General features: G+C 41.0%; 1 protein-coding gene across 3 annotated transcripts in view; it reads right to left on the reverse strand.

Annotated features, from left to right (window-relative positions):
• The window catches only part of THSD4 (thrombospondin type 1 domain containing 4), a 702,948-nt gene that overhangs the window by 232,908 nt on the left and 443,559 nt on the right, over window positions 1–26,481 (reverse strand). Inside the window, exon 1 of one of the 3 annotated variants that reach the window (XM_033189538.1) lies at window positions 10,466–10,740. The exons of the other annotated variants lie outside the window; for them this stretch is intronic. Within the exon in view, the coding sequence (XP_033045429.1) occupies window positions 10,466–10,537 (72 nt within the window). The 5' untranslated portion in view covers window positions 10,538–10,740. Of the gene's footprint in view, window positions 1–10,465; window positions 10,741–26,481 lie in introns of those variants that run through there. 3 annotated transcript variants of the gene reach the window in all.

Genomic DNA, 26,481 nt, shown 5'->3' on the forward strand with positions numbered 1-26,481 from the left:
CAGGAAAGTACAGCATAAGAAAGAAAAATTTACAGGCAGTCTCAAATACAGATTTTGAAATATAGAACCCTCTTAAAAATAGTCATGCTATAAAATTAATTTAATAAAAATAGAAATATATCATAACCAAGTTGGATTCATCCCTGGAATGCAAGGATAGTTTAACATTATAAAATCTGTTTCTCGGCCAGGCGCGGTGGCTCAAGCCTATAATCCCAGCACTTTGGGAGGCCGAGACGGGCGGATCACGAGGTCAGGAGATCGAGACCATCCTGGCTAACATGGTGAAACCCCGTCTCTACTAAAAAATACAAAAAACTAGCCGGGCGACATGGCGGGCACCTGTAGTCCCAGCTGCTTGGGAGGCTGAGGCAGGAGAATGGCGTAAACCCAGGAGGCGGAGCTTGCAGTGAGCTGAGACCCGGCCACTGCACTCCAGCCTGGGCGGCAGAGCGAGACTCCGTCTCAAAAAAAAAAAAAAAAAAAAAAAAAAATCTGTTTCTGTAATTTATCACACTGACAGATTAAAAAAGTAAAACCAAATGATCATCTTAATAGAGAAAATGTGTTAGATAAAATTCAACACATGTTCATGATTAAAAAATAAATCTCTTAGTACACTGGGAATAGAAGAGGGTTTATCAAGCTAATACAAGCATAAACTTACAGCAAACTTGATTTTTTTTTTTTTTTTTTGAGACGGAGTCTTGCTCTGCCGCCCAGGCTGGAGTGCAGTGGCCGGATCTCAGCTCACTGCAAGCTCCGCCTCCCGGGTTCACGCCATTCTCCTGTCTCAGCCTCCCGAGTAGCTGGGACTACAGGCGCCCGCCTCGTCGCCCGGCTAGTTTTTTGTACTTTTTAGTAGAGACGGGGTTTCACCGTATTAGCCAGGATGGTCTCGATCTCCTGACCTCGTGATCCGCCCGTGTCGGCCTGCAAACTTGATTTTTAATGGCAAAATGTCAGAAGTGTTCTCTTGAGCAAATCGGGAGCAAAATAGCACTGCCTCAATTCAACATTTTGCTGGAGGTTCTAGCCAGTGCAAAGGTTAAGAAATAAAAATTATAAAAATTGGAAAATAAACTTAAAATGGCCATTAAAAAAGAAATTAGATATATAAGAATTTGGAAAAGGAAAAATGGCCATTATTCACAGATTACATAATTGTGTACTAGAAATTACAAAAGTTCCTACATAAAATTGATTTAAATTAATAAGAGTTTAGAAAGCTTTTTTGATGTAAGGTCAGTTTTTTTTTTTTTTTTTTTTTTAATATAGGGTCTTACTCTGCCACCCAGGCTGGAGTGAAGTGGTGTGATCATGGCTCACTGCAGCCTCAGCCTCCCTGTGTTTAGGTAATCCTCCCACCCTAGCCTCTTCAGTAGCTGGGAATACAGGCACACACCACCATGCCTAGCTAACTTTTTTCTGTTTTTCAATTATTATTTTTTTTGTAGAGATGGGTTTCACCCAGGGCTGGTCTCAAACTCCTGGGCTCAAATGATCTGCCTGCCTCGGTATCCCAAAGTGCTACTAGCATTACAAGCATGAGCCACCACGGCCAGATGATCATTTGGACTTGTAAGCATTAGCAACCAAAAGAAAAAATTAATTAGGAAAACATACACATAATTTATAATAAAAAATAACAAGGTACCTAGGATTAAATATAAAATAAAGATGTATAAGATCTTTGTGTAGGAAATTGTAAAACTTTATTAGAAAATGTCAAAGAAGACTTAAATAAATGTAAAGCTTATATGCTATGTTCATGGATAGAATGGCTCAATATTAGAATGATTTTAGTGTTCTCATGTTAATCTATAGACTCAATACAATACTGATAAAAATTCTTAAAGGATTTTTCAAGGAAAACTGATGTGATAATTTCAAATTTCATAAGAAAGAACAAATGTCTAAGAATAACTAAGACACTCCCAAAGAATAATGTGAACTGATTTGCCCTACACAGATTGACATTTATTATAAGGCTATAGTAATTAAGACAGTAGGTTACTTGTACAGACATAGAAATGTCCAATGGAGCAAATACAGAGGCCAGAAAAAGATAAACATATATATGGAAACTTGGTACTGAAAAGAAATGGCCCTGGAAATTTGTTGAAAGGGAAAGACTACTCAATAAATGTTCCTGTAGTAACTCATTGCCAAAATGAGGAAAAAAGAAAGTTAGATCCCTTAATGAAAAATGAAATTAGATCCCTTATTTACCCTATACAGACAATTTAATTCCAAGCGTATACAAACTTAACTGTGAAGTGCAAAACTTCAATAATTTTAGAAAGCAATACAGGAGAATATGTCTATAACCTTGGGATCAATAATTTCCTAAACAGAAAAAGAGTGTGTTAACACAAAGAAATAAAATGGATACATTCAAATACACTAAAATCAAGGACTTCTGTTTAGCTAAAGACACTTTACAAGTCATAGGTGGAGAAAATATTACATGGAATAAAAAGCAGAGGGTTCATATTCAAAATACACAAAAGACTCTTAAATCAGTAGTGAAAAAGCAAAGAACTAAATTTAAAACCAGAAAATAAATACAAACAGGCATTTCACAGAAGAAGAAATGTGAATGATATGTATACACATAAACATTATACTATATCAATAGTTAATGATCAGAGAAATGTCCATTAGCATACACTAATACCATTTTATATCTTATATATAAGTAAAAATTAACCTGTCTGATAATACCTTATACTGGAAAGGAGATAAATCATTGAGAACTTTTACACTCTACAAGTGGAAATGAAAACTAATAAAACTGCTGTGGAAAGCAATCTGACATTAATTGTAGCATTAAACAAACATATTCTCCATGACTCACCAATTCAACTCCTAGGCATGCATCCTAAAGGAATCCTTGCAAAGATATATGAGGAGACATGTTACAAAGTGTTCATAGCAGCATTGTTTGTAATAGGAAAAACACCCTAGAAGGAACCCAAATATCTCTCAACAGGTAAAAAGATTATATATTCATATTGTAGAATACTATCTAGCACTGAAAATGAATGAACCACTGCTACAAATACTACCATGTCAAATAAAAAAATCAAGTTGAATAAAAAAAAATTAAGATACCATGTTTATACAACTCAAAATCAAACAAGATCAAACAGTATGTTCTTTTTGGGCTTGGTTTTTTTTTTTTTTGAGATGGAGTCTCACTGTCACCCAGGCTGGAGTACAAAGTGGCACCATCTCAGCTCACTGCAACCTCCACCTCCTGGATTCAAGTGATTCTCCTGATTCGCCTACTGAGTAGCTGGGACTACAGGTATGCAGCATCTTGCCCAGCCAAATTTTGTATTCTTTTAGTAGGGATGGGGTTTTACCATGTTGGCCAGGCTGGTCTCGAACTCCTGACCTCAAGTGATCAACCTTTCATACAAAAAAGTAGATGTCCACTTTCATTTCTCTTATTCAGTATTGTATTCTGGAAGTTCTAGCAAGCAGCCTTTCAAAGTGCTGGGATCAGAGGCATGAGCCACTGCACCTGGCCCAAACAGTATATTCTTTAGACACACATACACCTGTGATTGTATTATAGACAAAAGCAATGAAGTGAAAACCATAAAATTTAGGATGGTTGTCTCTCGTGGAGAGAAGCGAGGAGGACATGAGTGGGGAGTAGCGTACAGTACTGGGAATTTTAATTTCTTTAGTTGTGTGGTGAGTTCATAAGTGTTTGCTTTATTATTCTACTTCATAATTGCTTATATATTACATATGTTCTCCTACACATATTCAGTATTATACCTTTTTAAGAAATAAAATAAATGGTTAAAAAAATACTCAAATACTATCACTCCACTAAAGAGCTGGACGGTATTACGATTGAGTTCAGCAAACCTTCAAAAAAAAAAAAAAAAAAAAAAGTAACTCCTTGGTTGTTTAAACTGTTTCAGCGGCTGGGTGTGGTGGCTCACACCTGTACTCTTAGTACTCAAGGAGTCTGAGGTGGGAGGATCACTTGGGTCCAGGAGTTCAAGACCAGTCTGGGCAACACAGTAACACAGTGAGACCCTGTCTCTACAAAAACTAAAAAATTAGCCGGGCATGGTGGCGCATGCCTGTAGTCCCAGCAACTTGGAAGGCTGAGGCAGGAGGATTACTTGAGCCTGGGAGGTGAGGCTGCAGTGAGATGTGACTGGGGCAGTGCACTTCCAGTCTGGGTGACGGAGTGAGATCCTGTCTCAAATAAAACAAAACAAAACAAAAAAAAACCAGGCCACGTGCGGTGGCTCACGCCTGTAATCTCAGCACTTTGGGAGGCCGAGGTGGGCGGATCACAAGGTCAGGAGGTGGAGACCATCCTGGTTAACATGGTGAAACACGACTCTACTAAAAAATACAAAAAAAAAAAAATTAGCTGGGCATGGTGGCAGGCGCCTGTAGTCCCAGCTACTTGGGAGGCTGAGGCAGGAGAATGGCGTGAGGGCAACAGAGTGAGACTCTGTCTCAAAAACAAAACAAACAAACAAAAAAAACAAAACTGCTTCAAAGCATATAAAAAGATGAAAGATTTCTGAATTGATTTTACAAAACTATCAAAACCCGGTCTAGCACAATAAAATATAGCCAAGAGCCAATACCACTTATTTAAAAAGAAGAAAAAATTTAAAATATTTATAAATCAAATACAGTAGTAAATTTAATGAAGAAATCATTAAGATAGTTAATTCCAAGAATGCAAAGACAGTCCAACATTAAGAAATTCATAACATATTCACTATGTAAGTAGATTAATGGAAACAACTCATAATGAGCATTTTGACAAAGACAAACAATATTTGATAAAATTCAGCAATCACTCCTGATAAAAACTTAGAAATAAACTTGTAACTGGATAGAATGTATCTACCTGAACCTCTGACAGGTATCATACTTAGTGATGACATATTAGAAACATTCCCATTTAAGTCTGGAAGAGCTGGGCGCGGTGGCTCATCTCAGCACTTTGAGAGTTCGAGGTGGGTGGATCACCTGAGGTCAGGAGATCGAGACCAGCCTGGCCAACATGATGAAGACCAGTCTCTACTGGAAATACAAAAATTAACTGGGTATGGTGGTGGAAAACCTGTAATCCTAGCTACTCGGGAGGCTGAGGCAGGAGAATTGCTTGAACCTGGGAGGTGGAGGTTGCAGTGAGCCGAGATCACGCCATTGCACTCCAGCCTGGGCAACAAGAGCAAAACTCCATCCCCCAAAAAAAAAAAAAAAGTCTAGTAGAAGACAGGAATGTTCACTTTCATTTATCTTAAACAGTACTGTATTCTGGAAGCTCTGGCAAATGCAGTTAGACTTGAGGTAGAAACAACAAGTACAGGTATCAGAAAAGAAGGAAAAGCTGCCATTGCAAGTCATAGGCACACACATACACATATGCACATAAACCCACAGACACACACATAGGCACATACCCTTATGTTTATAAATGTACAGGAATGGTTCTAGAAGGACAGATGCTAAATTGTTGACAATGGTTTCATCTGGGCAGGGAAGGAGGATAGGGGAGAGAATGAGGGTAAAAAGGAACCTTTAACTTTTACTCTCTGTATTTGTTTGCATGAATTTGTTTTTACAACAGTTTTTATAATATAAAAAAATTGTTAGGCTGGTGCGGTGGCCTATAATACCAGTACTTTGGGAGGCCGAGGCGGGCGGATCACTTGAGGTCAGGAGTTGGAGACCAAAGTGAAACCCCATCTCTACTAAAAATACAAAAATAGCCAGCATGGTGGCAGGCACCTGTAATCCCAGCTACTCAGGAGGCTGAAGCAGAAGAATCCTTGAACCTGGGAGGCAAAGGTTTCAGTGAGCTGAGATGGCACCACTACACTCCAACCTGCATGACAGGGTGAAACTCTGTCTCAACAACAACAACAACAACAACAACAACAACAACAAAAACATTTAAATGAGAAAAGTCATATGGTGACTTTTCACCCAAGTGATTGACCCAAGGCTCAAACTTGAGTCTTGCATTAGCAAGTGAGTTCCACGTAGCTGGTTTGCTATTTTAGATACCAGAAAAAGAAAGAAAAGCGAAGCCAGGGAGAATTGTGTACCACGAAATAGTCATTAAGGTCATTACACTGACCCTTCATTTCTATTTGCCACAAATAACACTCTAGGAACGAAGAGTGACAACTAGTATTTTAAATAAACGGTGTCACTTCTTACAAAGCAGTCCTACATGAATTATTTAATTTGATTTACTCCTTAAGAAATAATTTCAATAATTTATGAAGAAAAAAATGTCCTGTAATGATGATCTAAATGACATGTCAAAAAAGGATAATCTTAAGACTGTAGATCTAGAATTTTAAGAACTTTCAAAGGCCCAGAGAAAAACTCCAGTTCTCAGGATCGAGCTGGCTGACAAATTTCCTGCCACATCCCCTCACAATGGATGCTTCTGTGATCTGAACTATGCATTGTTTCCAGAACATGCCATGTCCTTTTTTATTTCTGGGGCTCTATAGATGTTTTCCCTCTGCCTGGAATGCTCTCCCTCTTTTCCCCTTACAATGCTTACCTATCCATCAGAAAAGTTAAGATTGCAGACTTAGGCCGGGCGCGGTGGCTCAAGCCTGTAATCCCAGCACTTTGGGAGGCCGAGACGGGCGGATCACGAGGTCAGGAGATCGAGACCATCCTGGCTAACACGGTGAAACCCCGTCTCTACTAAAAAATACAAAAAACTAGCCGGGCAAGGTGGCGGGCGCCTGTAGTCCCAGCTACTCGGGAGGCTGAGGCAGGAGAATGGCATAAACCCGGGAGGCGGAGCTTGCAGTGAGCTGAGATCCGGCCACTGCACTCCAGCCTGGGCGACAGAGCGAGACTCCGTCTCAAAAAAAAAAAAAAAAAAAAAAAAATTGCAGACCTGACTGCTCTCCTTGAAAAGATCTGCTTGCCAGGCTGGCATCTGGTAACTTGAATTTGGGGAGGGTTCCCATCATTCCCAAAACTGATAAGGGTGGCATGCTTGCTGTGCCTCTGCTGTATAGACAATATGGTTTATGCTGAATACCTGCCTTCCTTGTGGGAGTCTGGAATTTTGTTAGCTGGCAGGCAGAGGCTGTGTATGTGGTCAGTCCCAGTAAAGATGCTGGGCTCTGGGCCTCTAACAAGCTTCCTAGCTGGCAACATTTCCCATGTGTCGTCATAACCCATTGCTAGGGGAAGTAAGTGGGTCCTGTGTGCCTTCCCTGGGAAAAAAAAACAAACCTTGGGAGCTTCCATCTCGTTTGCCCCAGACTTTACCCCATGAACATTTTCCCTTTGTTGATTTTCTTCATATACTTTCACTGTAATAAATAATAGCTGTGAGTGCCAATGTATGCTGAGTCACTGAATCACTGCAGATAACTGAATCATAGGAGTTGTCTTGAAGGCCCTCCAACACACAACCCTTCAAGCTTCAGTTCAAATATGTCATCATTTGTGGAATCTTTCTTTGCTTTCTTAGGTAGCTTCCCATTGTTCTTGCAATTAATGAGAGATCCTTATTGCATGATCATTAACTTGTATTCTGTGCCTCTTTTAGAGTATAAGCTCATCAAAGACAAAGATCTGGTCTTTTCACCTTTCTTTTTTCACCACAGGGTTAATATACTTGCTCGCATTTGCAATGGTGATTGTAGTCGATAGCACATTTTACACAATGGGAGCATTTTACGCACATTCAATTTGTTTTTCTTACCTAAAAGCATATCCTGGTGGTCATTTCATTGCACATCTACAGCTACCTCATTCTTTCTGAACACCTGCACAGCATGCCTTATCACTAGGACAGTAGGATGGAAAGGGCCTAATTATGACAGGTGGCTCATAGAACATTTTACACACTCAGAACAGACCTATATGATAAAAAGTCTTAGAAACCACGGACACCATACCAGGTTGTTCTGTCCTTGGACCATAGTCACCAGCGCTGACAGTGCCAGCCACAGGACGCCAAACAAGGCTTGCTTTGCATCACAACCCTCCTCTCACCACCTGCCAGGCCCTGCTTATCTGAAAGGACCTCACACCCTAGAAAACTGACTGTAAACTGCTTCCCAGAGAGTGCCGCTTGGCTTCCAGCTCCACGTTGAGAACACAGCCCTCCAAGCACCTCCAGGTGTATGACACTTTCTTACCCGTTCTTCCTTTCCTCATGTGTTTTTAGGCACGTCCAAAGGGAAGATAATTAAAACCTGCAAGAAAACTAGCTGGCAGAGAAAAGGAAAATCTTGGTGACTTAGGGACGACACCACATGTTTATGGGTAAGTTTTGTAAGTAACACGACAATAAAAAAGAGGCTCTTATAAATAAATGCCACATTCTTCAAAGCTCTGTCTAAACTACATTCTTTTTAAGGAAGAGGTGGGGGCTATTCATACTCATGCTCCTTCCTCATCACTTCATTTCCAAGAAGGAAAAAGGAATCCTAATCGTACAATTTCCTAGGAGCTCAGGCATTCTGGAGCCAACAGCACAGAAACATACACGCACACTCACATGCACACACTAGGGGAAAGAGGGAAAGCAAGAACGAAAAGAGGAAGAGGCCCAAGAGGACCTTTATGTAGCAAAGCAGAGTGGAACAAAGGGGCAGGAGGGCAGGCATCTCACTACCTTTGATCGGGTTTTCTGGCTATTCATGTTAAGCACACACACTTCTAACTCATAAGACAAAACCTCTGCCTTCTTCTCCCAAATGCTGAGCACTGTCTGAAAAGCACCAAGATTTCGGTGAGCCTGTATAATCCCTTTCAATTTTCATCTGCTTTGCTGATTGTCAGGTGAAGCAGAGCCGTTTGCCACTCTGCATGTGACACAAGGCTAGGGGCACACACATTCCAGCGTGGCCTTCCCCACAAGCCAGCTGTGTGCAGGTAACTAAAGCCTGCCCTTTGCTTGCTGCTAATAAGAATAATTGGCACGCCACTGAGGGGCTGCTGGAGCGCTGTGATTTGCTCAGTTCGGGGGTCTCCCCAGACCATATGTGCGTGCAGCGGTGATAGAAATATTTTCCATATGAGCTCTCCTCTCGCCTGCTTAAGTGCTCCAGGCTGAGTGAGGCCAGCTCATTTGTCATTTACTCTACACACTAAAAAAATCAACAGGGAAATTGCGAACTTCAACTACAACCAGAGGGCAATGGTCTGCTTTCAGCTTCCTGCATCACTCACCCATTCAGTTTCTCCTGCTCCCATTCAAGGGCTCAATCACTCCACAGGCCCAGAAAATATCTACAGAGCAGAGGACATGAGTAACTAATAGGCGAAAAGCCTACAACAAATGACCCGTTGCTGCATGTCTCTGAGCTGCATGTCTGTTTTGAACAGAGCAACAAGCCTGCTGAAACCACAGCTAGCCTTGTAGCCCTGGGCTTGGGAGCACTCCCACTTCCACTCTTCTTAGACAAGGGAAAGTAATTACATTAGGCTTTCAGAGCCTGCTTGGTCCCTGACAAGGCTAACAAAAAGCAAAGCTGTGAAGTGGCTTCATGGCCTTTTTAGGAGATACACTCTTCACTTGGCTTTTCAAAGAGGGAGATGGATGCAGGAGAAAGGCTGTCCTTTCGTTACTCAGGCATCAGGGTAAGGAAGGAAAGGAGTGGATGAGGGAAATACGACGTTGCAGGCTTGTTCGCAGGTGAGGGTGGATATACCAAGGTGCTTCCCTCTCCAGGCTCAATGATCATCTATTCCAATCTCTTTGCCTGCATCAAAAACTGACTCTGAGAGGTATCACTGATGTTAAAAAAAAAACAAAAAACAAAAAACAAAAAAAACTGTACCCAACAACCATACAAACTAAACCAATAATAATAAATCATCCTCATGAGCTTAGAACATGTCTCCCTGCTAAGGTACATCTGGGCATACTCCTAGCTCTGTTGTATATCATCATCCCTTTTCAAACCTATGGTAGAAAGTTAAACACAGATTTTTTCCAAGCACATCAAAGCAAAAAATAAAAAAAAATAATAATAATAAAAAAAAGAGAGAAGTGTTGCAAAAGCAGGGAAGAAAAGCAATTCCCCTACCATGTACATTCTCTCTGCAGCACTAGAGAAAAATTCTCAAAAGGTAACAGTCCCTGACGAAATCTGACATGGCACATCTTTTTTTTTTTCTGCTACAGCAGGAGAAATGTGCGTGCTACAGGCATCTGTCACCAAGGCCAGAGCAACTTCCCGGTGCGGCAACTGTACAGACAGCTTCAGAATGATATTTTAGAAATTATAAAATTCTTCAAGAAGAAAAGAAGTCTTCATATAAGAAAAGGCAAGAGAAGCCTACAAAAGTAATATAAAGCATTACTCTTTGCACCCCATAAAATTCCATTCCCTGATCCCTCTTGGTAGATAGAAGAGGAAATATAATGCTGAAAAAAAATACAACTTCTGACAAGATATTTTATTTGGCTTACCTCTCCCCCAGGTCTTGCTAACACTGCTGTTTGAACGTGGAGCAATGTTAATATCAGGTAGCTGACAAACATTATTACCCAAAGTTAGAACTACCCTAGAGGAGAACTCCGTCTGCCAAGTGCTAACAGCTAGCAGATGCACTTGTGTCTCGGGATTCCAGCCCTGGAGTTCCGCTAGGCACCGCGCTGGTTCCCTCGGCTCTCCCTCACTGTACTACCCGGCGCTTCGAGCTCAGCCTCTGTTCTGAAGAAAACTGGTAAGCTGATCTCTTCATGTAATAACTTCTCCCGGCTGGGGGAGGGGACAGGAGCCAGCTGGGAGCTGGGGGGCTGCCTTTAACAGAAAGCAGAAAGGGGAGGGACAGAAATGATCAATGTGGAGTTCTGCATCTGGTCTCATTCATGAAAAGGGTTCCAAAGTAAGTACTCCACATGCAGGGGGACAGCCCCTACCTCGTCAACTGAGGCAGGGAGGGGGCAGTGAATTGCAGCAGGATGAGCTCCAGGCTGGGAACGGGGAGAGCCAGGGCCTTCCTAGTCCAGGATCTGGAGCTGACAAGCTGTGTTTGCCTGGACAAATTGCCAGCCGTCTCTGGCTGCGGTTTATTTTTCTCACTTGTACAAAGGTTGGGTGAATGATGTCTGAGTGCCCTTTTAGATCTGATTTGATGGTTGCAGAAATCTAGGCAGTTAAAAGCTGCATTATCAAGGGCAGCCTCAACGGGGAAAGAAGTTACAAGGGTGATGTGTGTTTGTGCACCAATTGTATAGACACAAACTGTGGAAGCCATTATATTCCCCTCTTGCTGCATCCCTGGGTCACTACGTCTAACCAAGAGCTTGAGGAATTATTGCAGAAAATGTAAAAACAGGTGGTAAGATGGGAACAAGTGAATCCCAAATGTCAGACAGTGCTGTCAGAGTACATTGAAATGCAGGATGGTTTTAAAGAAATAAGAGCTACCTCTGAGTAGACTCACATCGACCATCAAAGTGGGGCTTGGGAGCATGGGGAGCAGGCTGGGAAAAGGGTCATCCTAAAGCCTACAGTGCACTTGAGATACACCTTACATGGTCACCTGTTATCCTGAAATAGCAGGGGTCATGGCTTAAAATGGATTACAACCCATCAAGTATGTATTCTGCCCAGAATGGGCTCAAGGTGCTATTCTGAGGCTCTTGGTGGCCACAGAGGATAGGATGACTGCATGGTGCAGTGGAAACACCCTGCGGTCCTGGAATTAGGCAGGTGTGGGTTACACTCCAGTTGTACTTCAAACTCTTCGTGTGTGTCTCTGGGTGAGTAATTAACCCTGGTGAGCCCTAGTCTCCCCTCCTGTGAAACAGGGAAATGCCATCCAATGGTCATGATGACTATCAATGAGCTCACCTAGGCACAAAATGTGGCATAGTTCCTGGCACACAATAAGTACTAAAGACACAGGCTTTCTCTTTGATCTGAAATAAGTATCAGCAGCCAGCCCCAGAAAGTAAATTAATAAACACTTGAAAAGCCTCAGGTTATGAGCATTTTCCTGCATTAATGAGGAAACTTTAAACCTAACTGCAGTTTGCAGCCATCTCAGAAACTTTATTATCACCAGTCACATGACCATTTACCAGTGGGGAGTTTTTTGGCGGGTGACTGGGAGGGAAGAATTTTCATTCCTTCTTCCAGGGCTATAAGAGAAAAACAGGTATAGTGAGGATAATATATCCAGTTAAGGAAAGAAAGGAATGAATTTTTCCTCTTCCTCCTTCTTAGTCACTGTTACTGTTCAACTTTGGGTCTGTTCTGCTACCTAACTGAAGGGGCAAGTTATCTACCGAGTAACCTCACGAGAAATGCAGGAATTATTTAAGAAAGCCAAGGTTCCTGAAAGACCAGGAGTGTTGTCTAGCCAGGGGTTGGGAAACTTTCTGTAAAAGGCCAGATGGTTTTAGGTTTTACAGACCATGTGGTCTCAGTAGCAACTACTCAACTCCGCCATTATAGCACAAAAGCAACCACAGACAACACACACATGAATGGGTGTGGCTGTGTTCCAATAAAACTTTATTTGTAAAAACAGGCAGGCGGCCAGATTTGACAGCAGTTTGCCAGCCCCTGGTCTAGAGACTTCTCAATCATCCTTCAATCCACTGCAATCTTTTGACCTCTCTGCTCTACTGCAAGGGCTCTGGAAAGGTCACCAACGGCCCCTGTGTCACAAAATTCAAAAGATAATCATGTAGCACTTATTTACTTCTCTGTAACCATGTCCTCCTTTTCTTTTAATATTGTGGTAACATATAGACAACATAAATTTATCATGTTGACCATTACTAAGTATACAATTGAGTGGCATTAAGTATATTCACAATGTTGTGCAGCCATCACCACTATTCATTTCTAGAACTTTTCCATTATCCCAAACAGAAACTCTGTATTCATTGAACACTACCTCTCCATTTCCCCTCCTCCAAGCTCCTGGCAACCTCTGTGTTACTCTCTGTCTCCATGAGTTTTCCTGGTCTAGGTACTTCATATAAGTGGAATCATATACTACAGTATTTGTCCATTTGTGTCTGACTTATTTCACATAGCATGTTCCCAAGGTTCATCCACTCTGTAACAGGTATCAAAATTTCATTCTTTTATAAGGTTAAACAATATTCCATTGTATGGATATACCACATTTTGTTTATTCATCCATCTGTTAATGGACACTTGGATTGTTTCCACCATTTGGCTGTTATGCATAATGCTGCTATGAACATGGGTGTACAAGTATCTATTTGAATCCCTGCTTTTAATTATTTTGGATATATATCTAGGAGTAGAATCACTGAATCATACGGTAATTCTATGTTTAACTTTTTGAGAAGCTACCAAACTGTTCTCCATAGTGGCGGCACCATTTTACATTCTCACCAGCAATGCACGAAGGTTCAATTTCTCTACCTCCTGACAACACTTATTATTTTCCACTTTTTTGACAATAACCATCTTAATGGGTATGAAATGTATGTCCTCCTGTTTGAACCACTCTCTTCCCACAGCTTCCAGGGCTATGGCTCTAGATTTCCTTTGCCTCTAATTAGCCAACATTCGTTGAGCACTATGAGCCCAGTATTATTAAAATTATTTTAAAAACTTTTAAAATAGATTCATGTAACCATGACAACAGGCTTATTAAATAATTTGCTCCATGTCACACAACAGTAGGTGGCAGTTGGCATTCTGACCCTAAAAGCCTTTGTCCAGAGCCTGACTCTTAATAACAGCATTGCCTTGTCACCATTTCTCTGGACTCCTTGACACATCCTGGGCCTAGCTCCTAAATTCCTATATTCTAGGCCCTGTCTCCTCTCTATCTGCCCTTGTTGGGCCATCTTATCATTCCAAAGGCCCCAACCCTTTGCACATTCATGACTCTTTTTTTATTTTTATTTTTTGAGACGGAGTTTTGCTCTTGTTGCCCAGCTGGAGTGCAATGATGCAATCTCAGCTCACAGCAACCTCCGCCTCCCGGGTTCAAACGAATCTCCTGCCTCAGCCTCCCAAGTAGCTGGGATTACAGGCTTGCACCACCACGCCTGGCTAATTTTGTATATTTTAGTAGAGATGAGGTTTCTCCATGTTGATCAGGCTGTTCTCAAACTCCTGACCTCAGGTGATCCACCTGCCTCAGCCTCCCAAAGTGCTGGGATTACAGGTATGAGCCACCACCCCCGGCCCACATCCATGACTCTCTATAATCATCTGTAGCCAGGTCTCCCTCCTGATCTGTAGGTCAATGTACCCAGTTGCCTAATGGATACTTGCATTCCTCAAATGTACTCCAAACTCAACAGGTCTGAAACGGAGCTAGTGTTTCCCCGAAACCTGTTCTTCTTCCTGTTTCCTCCATCTCAATAAATAACATCATTATCTATATAATTCTCAGGGGCTGATAACAGCCAACTCCCTCACTTTTTCAACCATCACTGGGTCTGATTGAGTTTCCTTCTAGAGGGCTCCCCAGCAGGTCTATGGCCCCATATTCCTGCTGCCCTGTTTCCATCTAGCCCTCCATCATCTCCTCTTGACTTTACGCAGCAACCTTCTTGTTCTGTTCTTTTCTCCTTCCAGCCCTCTTTCCCAGTGCAGCCACTGGGATCTTCTAAAATGTGATTCCAATCATGTCACTCTCCTGATTTTTTTCTAACTTTTTGTTTTGAAATAACTTTAGATTTACAGAATAGTTGCAAAGACAGCACAGAATATCATGGCATCTCTTCACATTGTTAACATCTCACATGACTATGATACATTTATGAAAAATAAGATGTTAACATTGGCACAATAATATTAACTAAACTACAGACTCATATTTCCCTAGTTTTTCTCCAAAATGTACTTTTTCTATTCCAGGACCCAATCCAGGAGACCACAATTACATTTAGTCATCACATTTCTGTGGTCTCTCCTGGTCTGTGACAGTTTCTCAGCCTTTCTTTGCTTTTCATGACCTTGATGCTCTTGAAGACTACTCGTCAGGTATTTTTTAGATTATCCTTCAATTTGTTTTTTTCTTTTCTTTTCTTCTCTTTTTTGAGATGGAGTCTTGCTCTGTTACAGCCCAGGCTGGAGTACAGTGGCGGGATCTTGGCTCACTGCAAGCTCCACCTCCCAGGTTCATGCCATTCTCCTGCCTCAGCCTCCCGAGTAGCTGGGACTACAGGTGCCTGCCACCATGCCCACCTAATTTTTTGTATTTTTAGTAGAGACGGGGTTTCACTGTGTTAGCCAGGATGGTCTAGATCTCCTGACCTTGTGATCCGCCTGCCTTGGCCTCCCCAGCCTCCCAAAGTGCTGGGATTACAGGCGTGAGCCATCATGCCTGGCCCAATTTGTTTTTTTTCTAACGTTTTTCCATGATTAGACAGGGGTTCATGGGTTTTTATGAAGAATACTATAGAAGCAAAATGCCCTTCTTATCACATTCGTCAGGGGTATTCTATTCCAATATGACTTATCACTGATGATGTTCACCTTGACCACGTGGTTCAGGTGGTATCTGCTAGGTTTCTCCACTGTAAAGGTAGTATTTTTCCTTTTCCATATCCTGTTCATTAGAAATGAATCAGTAAATACCACAGAATTAAGCTCTCCTTCCTGGAGGGGGAGTATCAAATAATATTTGAACATGTGTTAAAACCATCATAAATTCATAAATATTTTAGAGGAGATAATTTGAGGCTATGCAAATATCCCGTTTTCTCCGCTAATTTTAATACTCATCTGTAGATTTTGCCTGCAGCAATTATTACTGCAGTGTTCTAACAGTGATTTTCTGTTTCTCTCATGCCTTCTACACTTAATCAGAATTCAGCAGTATGATTTGTCCCTCCTCTTCCATATATTTATTAATTCAAACATTTATTTATACTCCTCTGTTCCTTAAAATCTTTTGACGGGTGTCCTTTGGGATGAAGTCCAAATCCCTTCATATGACAATTACAACAAGACTGTTTGCAATATGTTCTCTTCCTGCCCTTCCAGCCTCCTCTTCTTATCTTGTGTTCACACACACTTCATTCTCCAGCCATCTTAAGCCACAAGAAATTATCTCAAATACCATGTGTCCTTGTGCTCCATACCTTCCTTCCTGGTACTCCCTTTCTCTAGAAAGTCACTCCCCCATCCTCACTGAGCTAGCTCCCGTTGCTCTTTGTCTCTAAAAATGTAGCCCAAATTGTTCATAAGCATCAAATATTGGAAACCACTAAATGCTCATCAATAGGGACTAATTGAATAATTTGTGACCTCCATAAAATGAGGTACCCTGAAGCAACAACAAAAAAATTGAGTTTGCTTCCTATGCAATGATATGAAATATATCCAAGATTAAGTGAAAAAAGTAAGATGCACAGAGGTGTGATTACCGTCCTATTATTTGCATATGCATGTTTATAATTGCTTGTCTATGTGCTATCTGTGGTAAAACACACTTGAGACTACTAATAATGGTTACCTCTAGGGAGGGAAACTGAGTAGCTTCAGGACAGAAAGGAGAGGAAAATTTATTATTACACATCTGTGTTGTCTCATACTGCAGCCACTTACCCACACACAAATACTGAGTACTGGAAATGTAGCTATTCCAAATTGTAATATCCTGTAAGTGTAAAATGCACTTCATACAATTTGAAAACTTGGTATAAACAAAAGAATGTAAAATATCTCATTCATATATTTTTATGTTGATTTGATGTTGAAATAGTATTTTGAATATGTTGGGTTAAATAAAATATAGTATTAAAATTAATTTCATTTGTTTCATTTTACTTTTTAAAATGTGGCTATTAGAAAAATAGCCACACTGGTGGACAGCTTTTCTATATTCCCTTTCATGCTTACTGAACTGTCAAATATGTGAATGTATTGCTATTCAAAAAGTAAATAAAATGAGACCGGGCGCAGTGGCTCATGCTGGTAATCCCAGCACTTTGGGAGGCTGAGATGGGTGGATCACTTGAGGTCAGGAGTTCTAGACCAGCCTGGCCAACATGGTGAAACCCCATCTCTACTAAAAATACAAAAATTAGCTAAGTGTGGTGGCATACGCCTGTAATCCCAGCTACTCGGGAGGCTGAGGCAGGAGAATCACTTGAACTCAGGAGGTAGAGGTTGCAGTTAGCCAAGATCCCGCCACTGCACTCCAGCCTAGGTGACAGAGACTTGTCTCAAAGAAAAAAAAAAAGTAGGCAGGGCATGGTGGCTCACACCTGTAAGCCCAGCACTTTGGGAGGCCGACGCAGGCAGATCATGAGGTCAAGTGTTCAAGACCAGCCTGACAAACATGGTGAAATCCCGTCTCTACTAAAAATACAAAAATTAGCCGGGCGTGGTGGTGCACGCCTGTAATCCCAGCTACTCGGGAAGCTGAGGCAGGAGAATCACTTGAACCCAGGAGGTAGAGGTTGCAGTGAGCCAAGATCCCCCCACTGCACTCCAGCCTGGGTGACAAAGCTAGATTTCATCCCTCCCCCCAAAAAAGAAAAAAGTAAAGAAAATGAAATAATGGTCGTAATAATAGTTAAGAATAGAAATGAAGACATGCACAAGTTCTCCTTGCTCCCAATGATTCACTTAAATGTCACTTTTTCTAGGAGTTATATCTCATCAGTCTCCCTGTCAAGTTCAGGGCAGTGCCCTGACTTCTGTCCCCAGCCATCCTCTGATTATCTCCAGTGTAATATTTATCATGATGTGTTATAATTGTTAATAAATGCATTGTCTTCATCAATACAGAATGAGCCTTCCATACAAGAGATGTGTCTTTTTCTCTGTGGCCCCAAGAGTCAGCACACAGATAGCCTGATTCAGTGAATGCCAAACAAGAGCATGGATGCAAAAGTGGGCTTTACAGCAAACTCTTATCTGCTTATGACGGGAGGTCTTCTCATGGTTCGTCTTAGATACTAGAAAACGGAAAACACAGAGGCTAAATTCCCAGAAGGTATATTCCTCAAGGAAATTCAAATAATTTCAGCCTAAGTTTTGGGTGACCTAAAAAGAGAAAATGTTAGTGGTAGAAATGAGAGTATCAAAAAATAGGGAAAATGAACATATGATATCTAAAACCACACATTTCACGTAAAATATAATTGTGCACTACCTCTAACTAATAAAGAAGAGTAAACCATAGCAGATATCGCCCGTAAGGCTATTTTACTTTCTGCAAAGAATGTGTATTCCTTTATGAAGGAAGAAGGAAGATGCAGGTTTCTCCACAGAGGTCCATATTGTACGGCTTAAGTGTTCAAACTACGTTTATTTCTAATATGCTGGCATTGTGTGGAATAGGTGGAAAAAGTCTCTTGTCAAGAAAGCAGCTGGCTATCAGTCAGGGAGCTGGCCATGCAGGAAAGTAGAAGCAGAAGCAGGTGTTAGTAATTAACTCTCCCTTTGTATGAACCAAGAAGCCATTAAAGAGCCACAGAGGTGGGAAATGAGGAAAGCGAAGAGATCTCTGCTGCATTTCCAGTGATTGCTCTCCCTTCTCTTTAAAGATAAGGACAATCATGAGAATCTACAACAAAGGAAGTCGCTGCATCTTTACCATTCTCTGATTTCTGTCTGAAAGAGGCCAAAACCCGGCTGGATCAGCACTTGTAACTATCAGGGCAGTCATGCAGTTAGGTTGAGCACTTTGCAGGTTCACTGAAAGGAGAATTATGTTACTTGGCTCAACTGGGTTCAGGGATTTAAAGTCGGGCCGGGAGAAGGGCCAGAGACACAATCAGGGAGATGCTCAAAAAAAAAACCATACAGGCCCATCCTAACTCTTACAGTACACAGGGGAGCTAGTTCAGACAATGCATCAGAACCATTCTCCGTATTCTTTGTTTCAAGTATTTGCTCTAAGGCAGAGGTTCTCAACGGTGGTCCCTGGATCAGCAGCAACAGGGAACTTGTTTTAAAATGCAACTATCAGGCCTCATCCCAGACTTATGAATTAGGAACTCTGGGGGTTAAGGCCATCGATTTGTGTTATAACAAGCCCCGTGGATGCCTGCTGGTTTGGGAACCACTGCTTTAAGCAATACTTATCTGTCTAGTAAACCTTAATTCAAACTGCAGAATCATAAAGTATTATTTTATGAAATCTTATTTTCTTACAAAAGGTAACTGTCAGATACTAAAACACAGCACGAAGCCGTAATAATGAAAACAGTGGCAAAAGCAGTGACGGAAGAGACAGATCATTCACCCGACTAAACATGTAGAGGGATTTCATGTGCAATCAATGAGTCACTTCAAATCATCAAGGAAAGGAAGGCAAAGGGTTGGGAATGTGGCCAACCACTTGAGGAGTAAAGTTATTTCTCCAATTTATATCAGTGACAAACTGCGAGTGGATTATAGGTTTTATGTAAACAACAGAAGTATGAAAACAGTAAAAGGAAACGGGTCTATATTTCTATATTCTTAGTGTGGGGAAGGATTTTTAAGCAGAGCTATAATGAAGACAAAAATCACAAAAGAAAATATTTATATATTTGTATATATATTTTAAAATTCTGTAAGTTGAAAATACCATAAACAGAATTAAAAGAAAAATAGGCGGGGCACAGTGGCTCATGTCTGTAATCCCAGCACTTTGGAAGGTCAAGGTAGGTGGATCAGTTGAGGTCAGGAGTTCAAGACCAGCCTGAACATGATGAAACCTCATCTCTACTAAAAATACAAAAATTAGCCAGGCATGGTGGCATGTACCTGTAAACCTAGCTACTTGGGAGGGTGAGGCATGAAAATCACTTCAACCTAGGAGGCAGCTGCAGTGAGCCAAGAACACATGATCGTGATTGCACTCCATCCTAGGCCAGAGTGAGACTCTGTCCCAGGAAAAAAAAAAAAAAGAAAAAAAGCCAAATACACAGTAGAGAATGTATTTCACTTGTCCATTCACTGAAAATATCAGTACTTATCATCTGCTTGAACCAGAAAACAAGAGACTCAATTCTTATAATTATGGAGCTTTTGGTCTGGTGCAGGATGCCGACATTAATGAAACCCAACAAATACAATTAGAATTGCAATGTGAAAGGAATTACAAAGGAAGGATATATGGTAATATAGGAAGATTTTCCTCATTAGAGAGATTGGCTTGTGAGAGGAGCAATAATGACCTTCCTCATGACCTGAGAGGAAGGAGGTGTGGCTGAACAGAAGCAACCAAGGGGGAGTCAGCCCAGCCTCAGATGGGCTGAGGACAAAGGGAGGGGCCATGATGCAGAGACTTTGTCTTTCTCTTAATGAGAATCTACTTTAAGGGCAAGGGCAGCAGTAATAGGACCAGGTTTGCAGTTTGCAAGGGCTACTTCTGTTGTATGGCAAAGGGATTAGAGGGAGGCAAGAATGGAAGCTGGAAGACCAGTTAGAAGATTATGGCTGTAGTCTAGATGAAAAGGGCTAAAAGCTTAAACCGGGATGATGGAAAGAAGTGAATGATTTCAAAGATAACTGACAACGTTTATAGGGGGAAAAGGCTCAGGTCTACAATGTATTTTTAAAAACACAAAACCCTTAAAGACAGACAACGTTAACACTGAAGGCTTGGATTCAATGTCTAACCATAGGGGAGGTCCTAGATACACTATGGTATACCCAAAAAGTGAACTCCTATCCAGTCCTTTAGAGTGACCATGCCATTGACTGCTGATACTGACAACATTTAGATGTTACATTTTAAGACAGAAGTAGGCTACATCAATAAGAATAGTCTTTTCCACAAATGGTGTCAGGATAAGTGGATATCTACATGCAAAAGAATGAAGATAGACCCCTACCTCATCCCACACACACAAAAAAATTAACTCAAAACACATCAAAGATTCTACATCATGGTCACTATAATTATTAATAATACACACTTGGAAACTGCTAAGAGAGTAGATTTTAAGTGTTCTTATAATACATATGTGAATTAGCTTGATTTACCCAGTCACAATGTGTATATAAACCCAAAACATCATGTGGTACACCACAAATACATACAATTTTTACTTGTCCATTAAAAAAATAAATCGGCCGGGCGCGGTGGCTCAAGCCTGTAATCCCAGCACTTTGGGAGGCCGAGACGGGCGGATCACGAGGTCAGGAGATCGAGACCATCCTGGCTAACACGGTGAAACCCCGTCTCTACTAAAAAAAATTACAAAAAACTAGCCGGGCGAGGTGGCGGGCGCCTGTAGTCCCAGCTACTCGGGAGGCTGAGGCAGGAGAATGGCGTAAACCCGGGAGGCGGAGCTTGCAGTGAGCTGAGATCCGGCCACTGCACTCCAGCCTGGGCAACAGAGCGAGACTCCGTCTCAAAAAAAAAAAAATAAAAAAAATAAAAAAATAAATCATAGATCATGGTAGGCAGAATAATGTCTCCACCAAGATGTCCACGTCCTAATCCCTGAAATTTGTGAATATGTTACATTACATAGCAAAGGAAAAACAAGGTGGCAGATGAATTAACATGGTTAATCTGATGACTTTAAAATACAGAGATTATTTTAGATTATCAAGGTAGGCACAATTAATCACAAAGGTCCTTAAATGTGGAAAGGCCAGGCAAAGGAGAGAGGGTTGTGAGAAGAACTCAACCTGCCATTGCAGGCTTTGAAGATGAAGGGGAGCTGGGAACCAAGGAACATGGCAGTCTCCAGAAGCTGGAAAGAGCCAGAAGTAGGAATCCTTTCTTAGAGCCTCCATAGTGACTGCGGCTTTGCCAACACCTTGATTGCAGTGTACTGAGACCCATTTTGGATTTCTGATCTCTGGAACTGGAAGATAATAAATTTGTGATCTGATGCCACCAAATTTGTTAATTTGTTATAAAAGCCGTAGGACACTAATATATAGACCTGAGTATAAGAGCTAAGATTTTAAAAGTCTTAGAAGAAAACACAGGAGTAACTTCATGAGCTTGAGTTAGGTGACGGTTTTATAGGTGTAACACCAAAAGCACAAGTGAGAAAGGAAAAACAAATAAACGGGACTTTATCAAAATTGAAGACCCTGGTGCTGCTAATGATACCATCAAGTTGGTGAAAAGGCAATGCACAGAATGGGGGAGAAAAAAATGTACAAATCATGTCTGATAAGACACTTGTATCAGAACCTATAAAGTATTCTTATACTTTAATAATAAATGAAAACTCAATTAAAAATGGGCAAAAGGTTTGAATAGACATTTCTCCAGGAAAAAACATATAACTGGTCAATAAGCCAAGAAAAAGATGCTCAACATCAAGAGTCATTAGGGAAACGCAAATCAAAACCACTAATCAAATACACAGGCGATAACAAATATTGGCAAGGGTGTGGATAAGCTGTTATATACTGCTTGGTGGTCATGTAAAATGGTGTGGCTGCCTTGGAAAAGTCTGTAGCTGTATCAAAAAGTTAAATGTAGGATTACCATATGACCCAGTAATTCCAATTTTAGATATATACCTAAGAGAAATGACAACATATGTTCACATGTTCATAGCAGCATTATTCATAATAGCCCAAGCACAAAAGTAGACATAACTCAAATGTCCATCACCTAATGAATAGATATATATAAAATATGGTACATCCACACTACAGAATATAGTTTGGCAATACAAAGAAATGAAGCACTGATACATGCTACAAAATGGATGATCCGTGAAAAGATATCTTAAATGAAGTCAGTCACAAAAGACCATTTGTTGAATGATTTCATTTGTATGAAATGTCCAGAATAGGCAAATGTATAGAGACAGAGAGTAGATTAGTTGTTTCACAGGCCCGAGGAGGGTGAGCAGAAATGGGGAGTGACTGCTAATGGGTATAGGATTACTTTTGGGAGTGATGAAAATGTTCTAAAGTTATATTATGGTGAGAGTTGCACAACCCTATGAAGATAAATATACTAAAAAAAAAAAAATGAAATCAGTGAATTGGATGATGTATAAATTATACATGGTTTTTTGTTTTGTTTTGTTTTGTTTTTTCGAGATGGAGTCTTGCTCTGTCACCCAGGCTGGAGTGCAGAGAACGATCTTGGCTCACTGCAACCCTTGCCTCCCGGGTTCAAGTGATTCTCGTACCTCAAACACATACCCACCACCAGACCTGGCTAATTTTTGTATCTTTAGTAGAGACAGGGTTTCACCGTGTTGGCCAGGCTGGTCTTGAACTCCTGACCTCAGGTGATCTGCCCGCCTTGGCCTACCAAAGTGCTGGGATTACAAGCATGAGCCACCAAGCCTGGCCATAAATTATATCTTAATATGCTGTTTTTAAAAAGTAGGCCATAAAATACCATCCTTAATATAATTTTATTTTGAGCAAACATAAAAGGTGAGTATCACATTCTTTTAATTTTGTTTTTTTCTAATTGTTTTTACAGTGAGCAGAAAAATATAGTAACAAAAATTATTCTCATTTGGAAAAATAGTGAAATGATAAAAACGGGAATAACTATGAATAGGCAGTTCACAAATGAAGATACACAAATGCAATATGAGACTCTAATACCAAAAACAATTTAACATTAATAGTAACCAAAGATACACAAAATCAAATAACATGTTGCTACGTTCACCTGGAAAATAATTTTTATGAAGGATAAATGCCCATTACAATACCAAGTTTTCATCTTGGTATTGTTCACAATGGTGAAAAATCTTAAATAATGTAAACGTTTAATCACAAGGTCTGAATTAAATATGTCTTACTGCATGTTTTGGGATATTATTTAATTATAAAACTATGGTGTTGTAATATTTAGTGACACTGATTGGTGTTTGTTGTATTGATGTTGACAATTTACTAAGTGAAAAAAAAGTTACAAAAGGGGATTTCGAGGATGAAACCATTTTCATTACACACAGAAAAAGTGATCAGAAGGCTATTATCCAGCATGGTAATGCTGGTTATCTCCGCACGGTGATTTTTATTTTCTCCCATTTGTGAATCTATATTTTCTAGTGTTCCCACCACAAACACACAATACTTATGTGATAAGAAGGAGTAACGAAATTTATTTTGATACTGCTCAGATTACTGGGGATTTGCCTCACTGGCAACCCAGCTCAGCCAAAAGATGCAAAAGCTCCATCTAGAGGTTATTTTTATCAAACTGCAGGCACCGGATCCCGGAAACCCAGGGAAGACTCAACTGCTCAGCAAATACAACTCATATCTCAGAAGGCACACACATGGTAAGTGAAATCTCAGAAGGACTGGCTTTCTTTCCACGAGCAAAAGTGTTCATTCTGTGTCTAAATGGAAAACTTTACAACTCCCACCAGTGGAGCTGAGAATATATTACCAGTGGGAAAATGACAGTCAACCAACTCGTTGGTTTTCTTCCAAGGGTCTTCAACACACTCATTCTTTAATCTTAATTTTACTTAATTAAATATAATTTTCTGCTTCGAATAGAACAGCGATGATTATTACTTTCTGAAAAAAGAAAGAAAATGGCTTTGCATGTGTTAAGAGATTTGTCAAACATCTATATTATAAACAGCCAGCACCAAACACTCTAGTGAAAGAGTTTAATAAATATGTGGCAAGATAAATGCTTCATTAAGTAATTCCACCCTGGCTGGACGTGGTGGCTCACATCTGTAATCCCAGCAGTTTGGGAGGCCAAGGCAGGCAGATCGCAAGGTCAAGAGATTGAGACCATCCTGGCTAACATGGTGAAACCTTGTCTCTACTAAAAATACAAAAAAAATTGCTGGGCATGGAAGCATGTGCCTGTAATCCCAGCTACTTGGGAGGCTGGGGCAGGAGAATCACTTGAACCCAGGAGGCAGACGTTGCAGTGAGCTGAGATGGCACCACTGTACTCCAGCCTGGTGACAGAGTGAGACTCCGTCACACACACGCACACACACACACACACACACACAATTCCACCCTTCCTTGTTTCAGTCAGTGCTAAGAGTTTAGTGTCGGCATTGCTGATGGCTGTTACCCTTCTGGGTCATGTCTCTCTTGGTGCCTTGCTCCCTCTAGGCCAAGGCAATAGAATAAGCACCAAAGGTCCCAGTGAACACCGGTGCATGTCTATTCATGGCAGATCAATCCAACAGTGTAATCTTCCTTACTCCACAGCATGGCTTGGACCTGTATTTTAGGCTGCAGGACTTACAGAAATTGCTGAGGACTTGAAGAAAATACTGGAAAAAACTGGAAAAAGTGATCTTGCAGTAAAAGCTTAAGACTGGGGTTATGGGTGAGCTGCAAAAGAGGTACATGAAGAGGGGGTTGGTGGTTTTCAAGTTCACAAGGGATTCTACTGCAGCCCTGGTCTTCCTCCACACAGAATTCAGGCATCTTCTGCCCAGTTTCTGCATCTCTTATTTGGCAGCTGGAAAATATCGGGGAAACTAACTCAGAACAAAGAGCAAATGAAGTGATAACTGGATTGAAGAGTTACTTCCTCCTGCATTTCAACAAAAGAATAACATTTAATGAGTGCTTGATTTGTGCCACTAGGCACTGTGTTAAGAGATCATGGACGTATTTTCTCATTTAAATAACATGCCAAGTGGACAGGTCAGATCAAGGCTTGGAAAGGTCAAGTGACTTGTTCATGATCACATGACAAGTCTGCAGCAAAGCAGGGATTCAAACCCAGGGGATCTGTCTCTACAGCCGAGGCGCGCAACCACAATGCAGTAGACGAGTCTTGCTGACCGTGTTTTTGAAATATGTCTTTAATTCATACACTTCTATCCATTTTCATGTGTCCACAAATTCAAGGCATCGCACCTCCTGGGATTTTTCAGTCACCTCCTAACTGATCTCTGGGCTTCTACCTTGTGTATTTCCAACACAATTTCTACATCTTGAGTAGAGTGATATTTTAAAACAAGAGCGGAAAAAGGTCATTCCTTTATTACTTCATGGGTTTCCTATTGCCTGTAGGATGAATGAAGAAGTCCTTAGGTCTGAATTTAAGAAGTCCTTAGCCAGGCCCAGAAGCCCAGCAGGATCTAGCCCCATCCCACACTCCCCGCCCCCTTCCTTATGACCCTCTGGTCTCCCTCTAGCTCCTAGCTCTTTCCTGCCCCAAATGTTCACTCCTTTTTTCCTATGGCTCTAAACTCATCCCTTCTTTTGCCTGGCCAAGGACTATTCTTCAGGTCTCAGATAGAAGCACATTCTTCCAGAGAGGCATTCTGACTCAAAATCTAAGTTAGCACCTCTGCCCCTATCCCCTTCAATGCCCCCGCCCCCATTTAATTTCTCTCTAAGCCCCTGCACTTCACCTTCTAGACCCCTTTCCTCATCCACAACACAGATTTCTCATGTAATAATCTCTTCAAGTAGACAATAAGGTTCCTGAAGGCAGAGGTAAAGATTTTTTTGTTTTTTTTCGGGGGCTTGGCACACAGTAGGTGTCAATGCCTGTCTACCTGGTGACCACATGAGTGAAAGACAGCAAATGCTCCATTAATCCAAAGGGATACATCTCTTCAGGGTGAGATTCCTTAATCAAGGCAAA

Source organism: Trachypithecus francoisi, unplaced genomic scaffold (assembly GCF_009764315.1).
Source record: "Trachypithecus francoisi isolate TF-2019V2 unplaced genomic scaffold, Tfra_2.0 Lachesis_group3, whole genome shotgun sequence".
Classification (NCBI taxonomy): Eukaryota; Metazoa; Chordata; class Mammalia; order Primates; family Cercopithecidae; genus Trachypithecus; species Trachypithecus francoisi.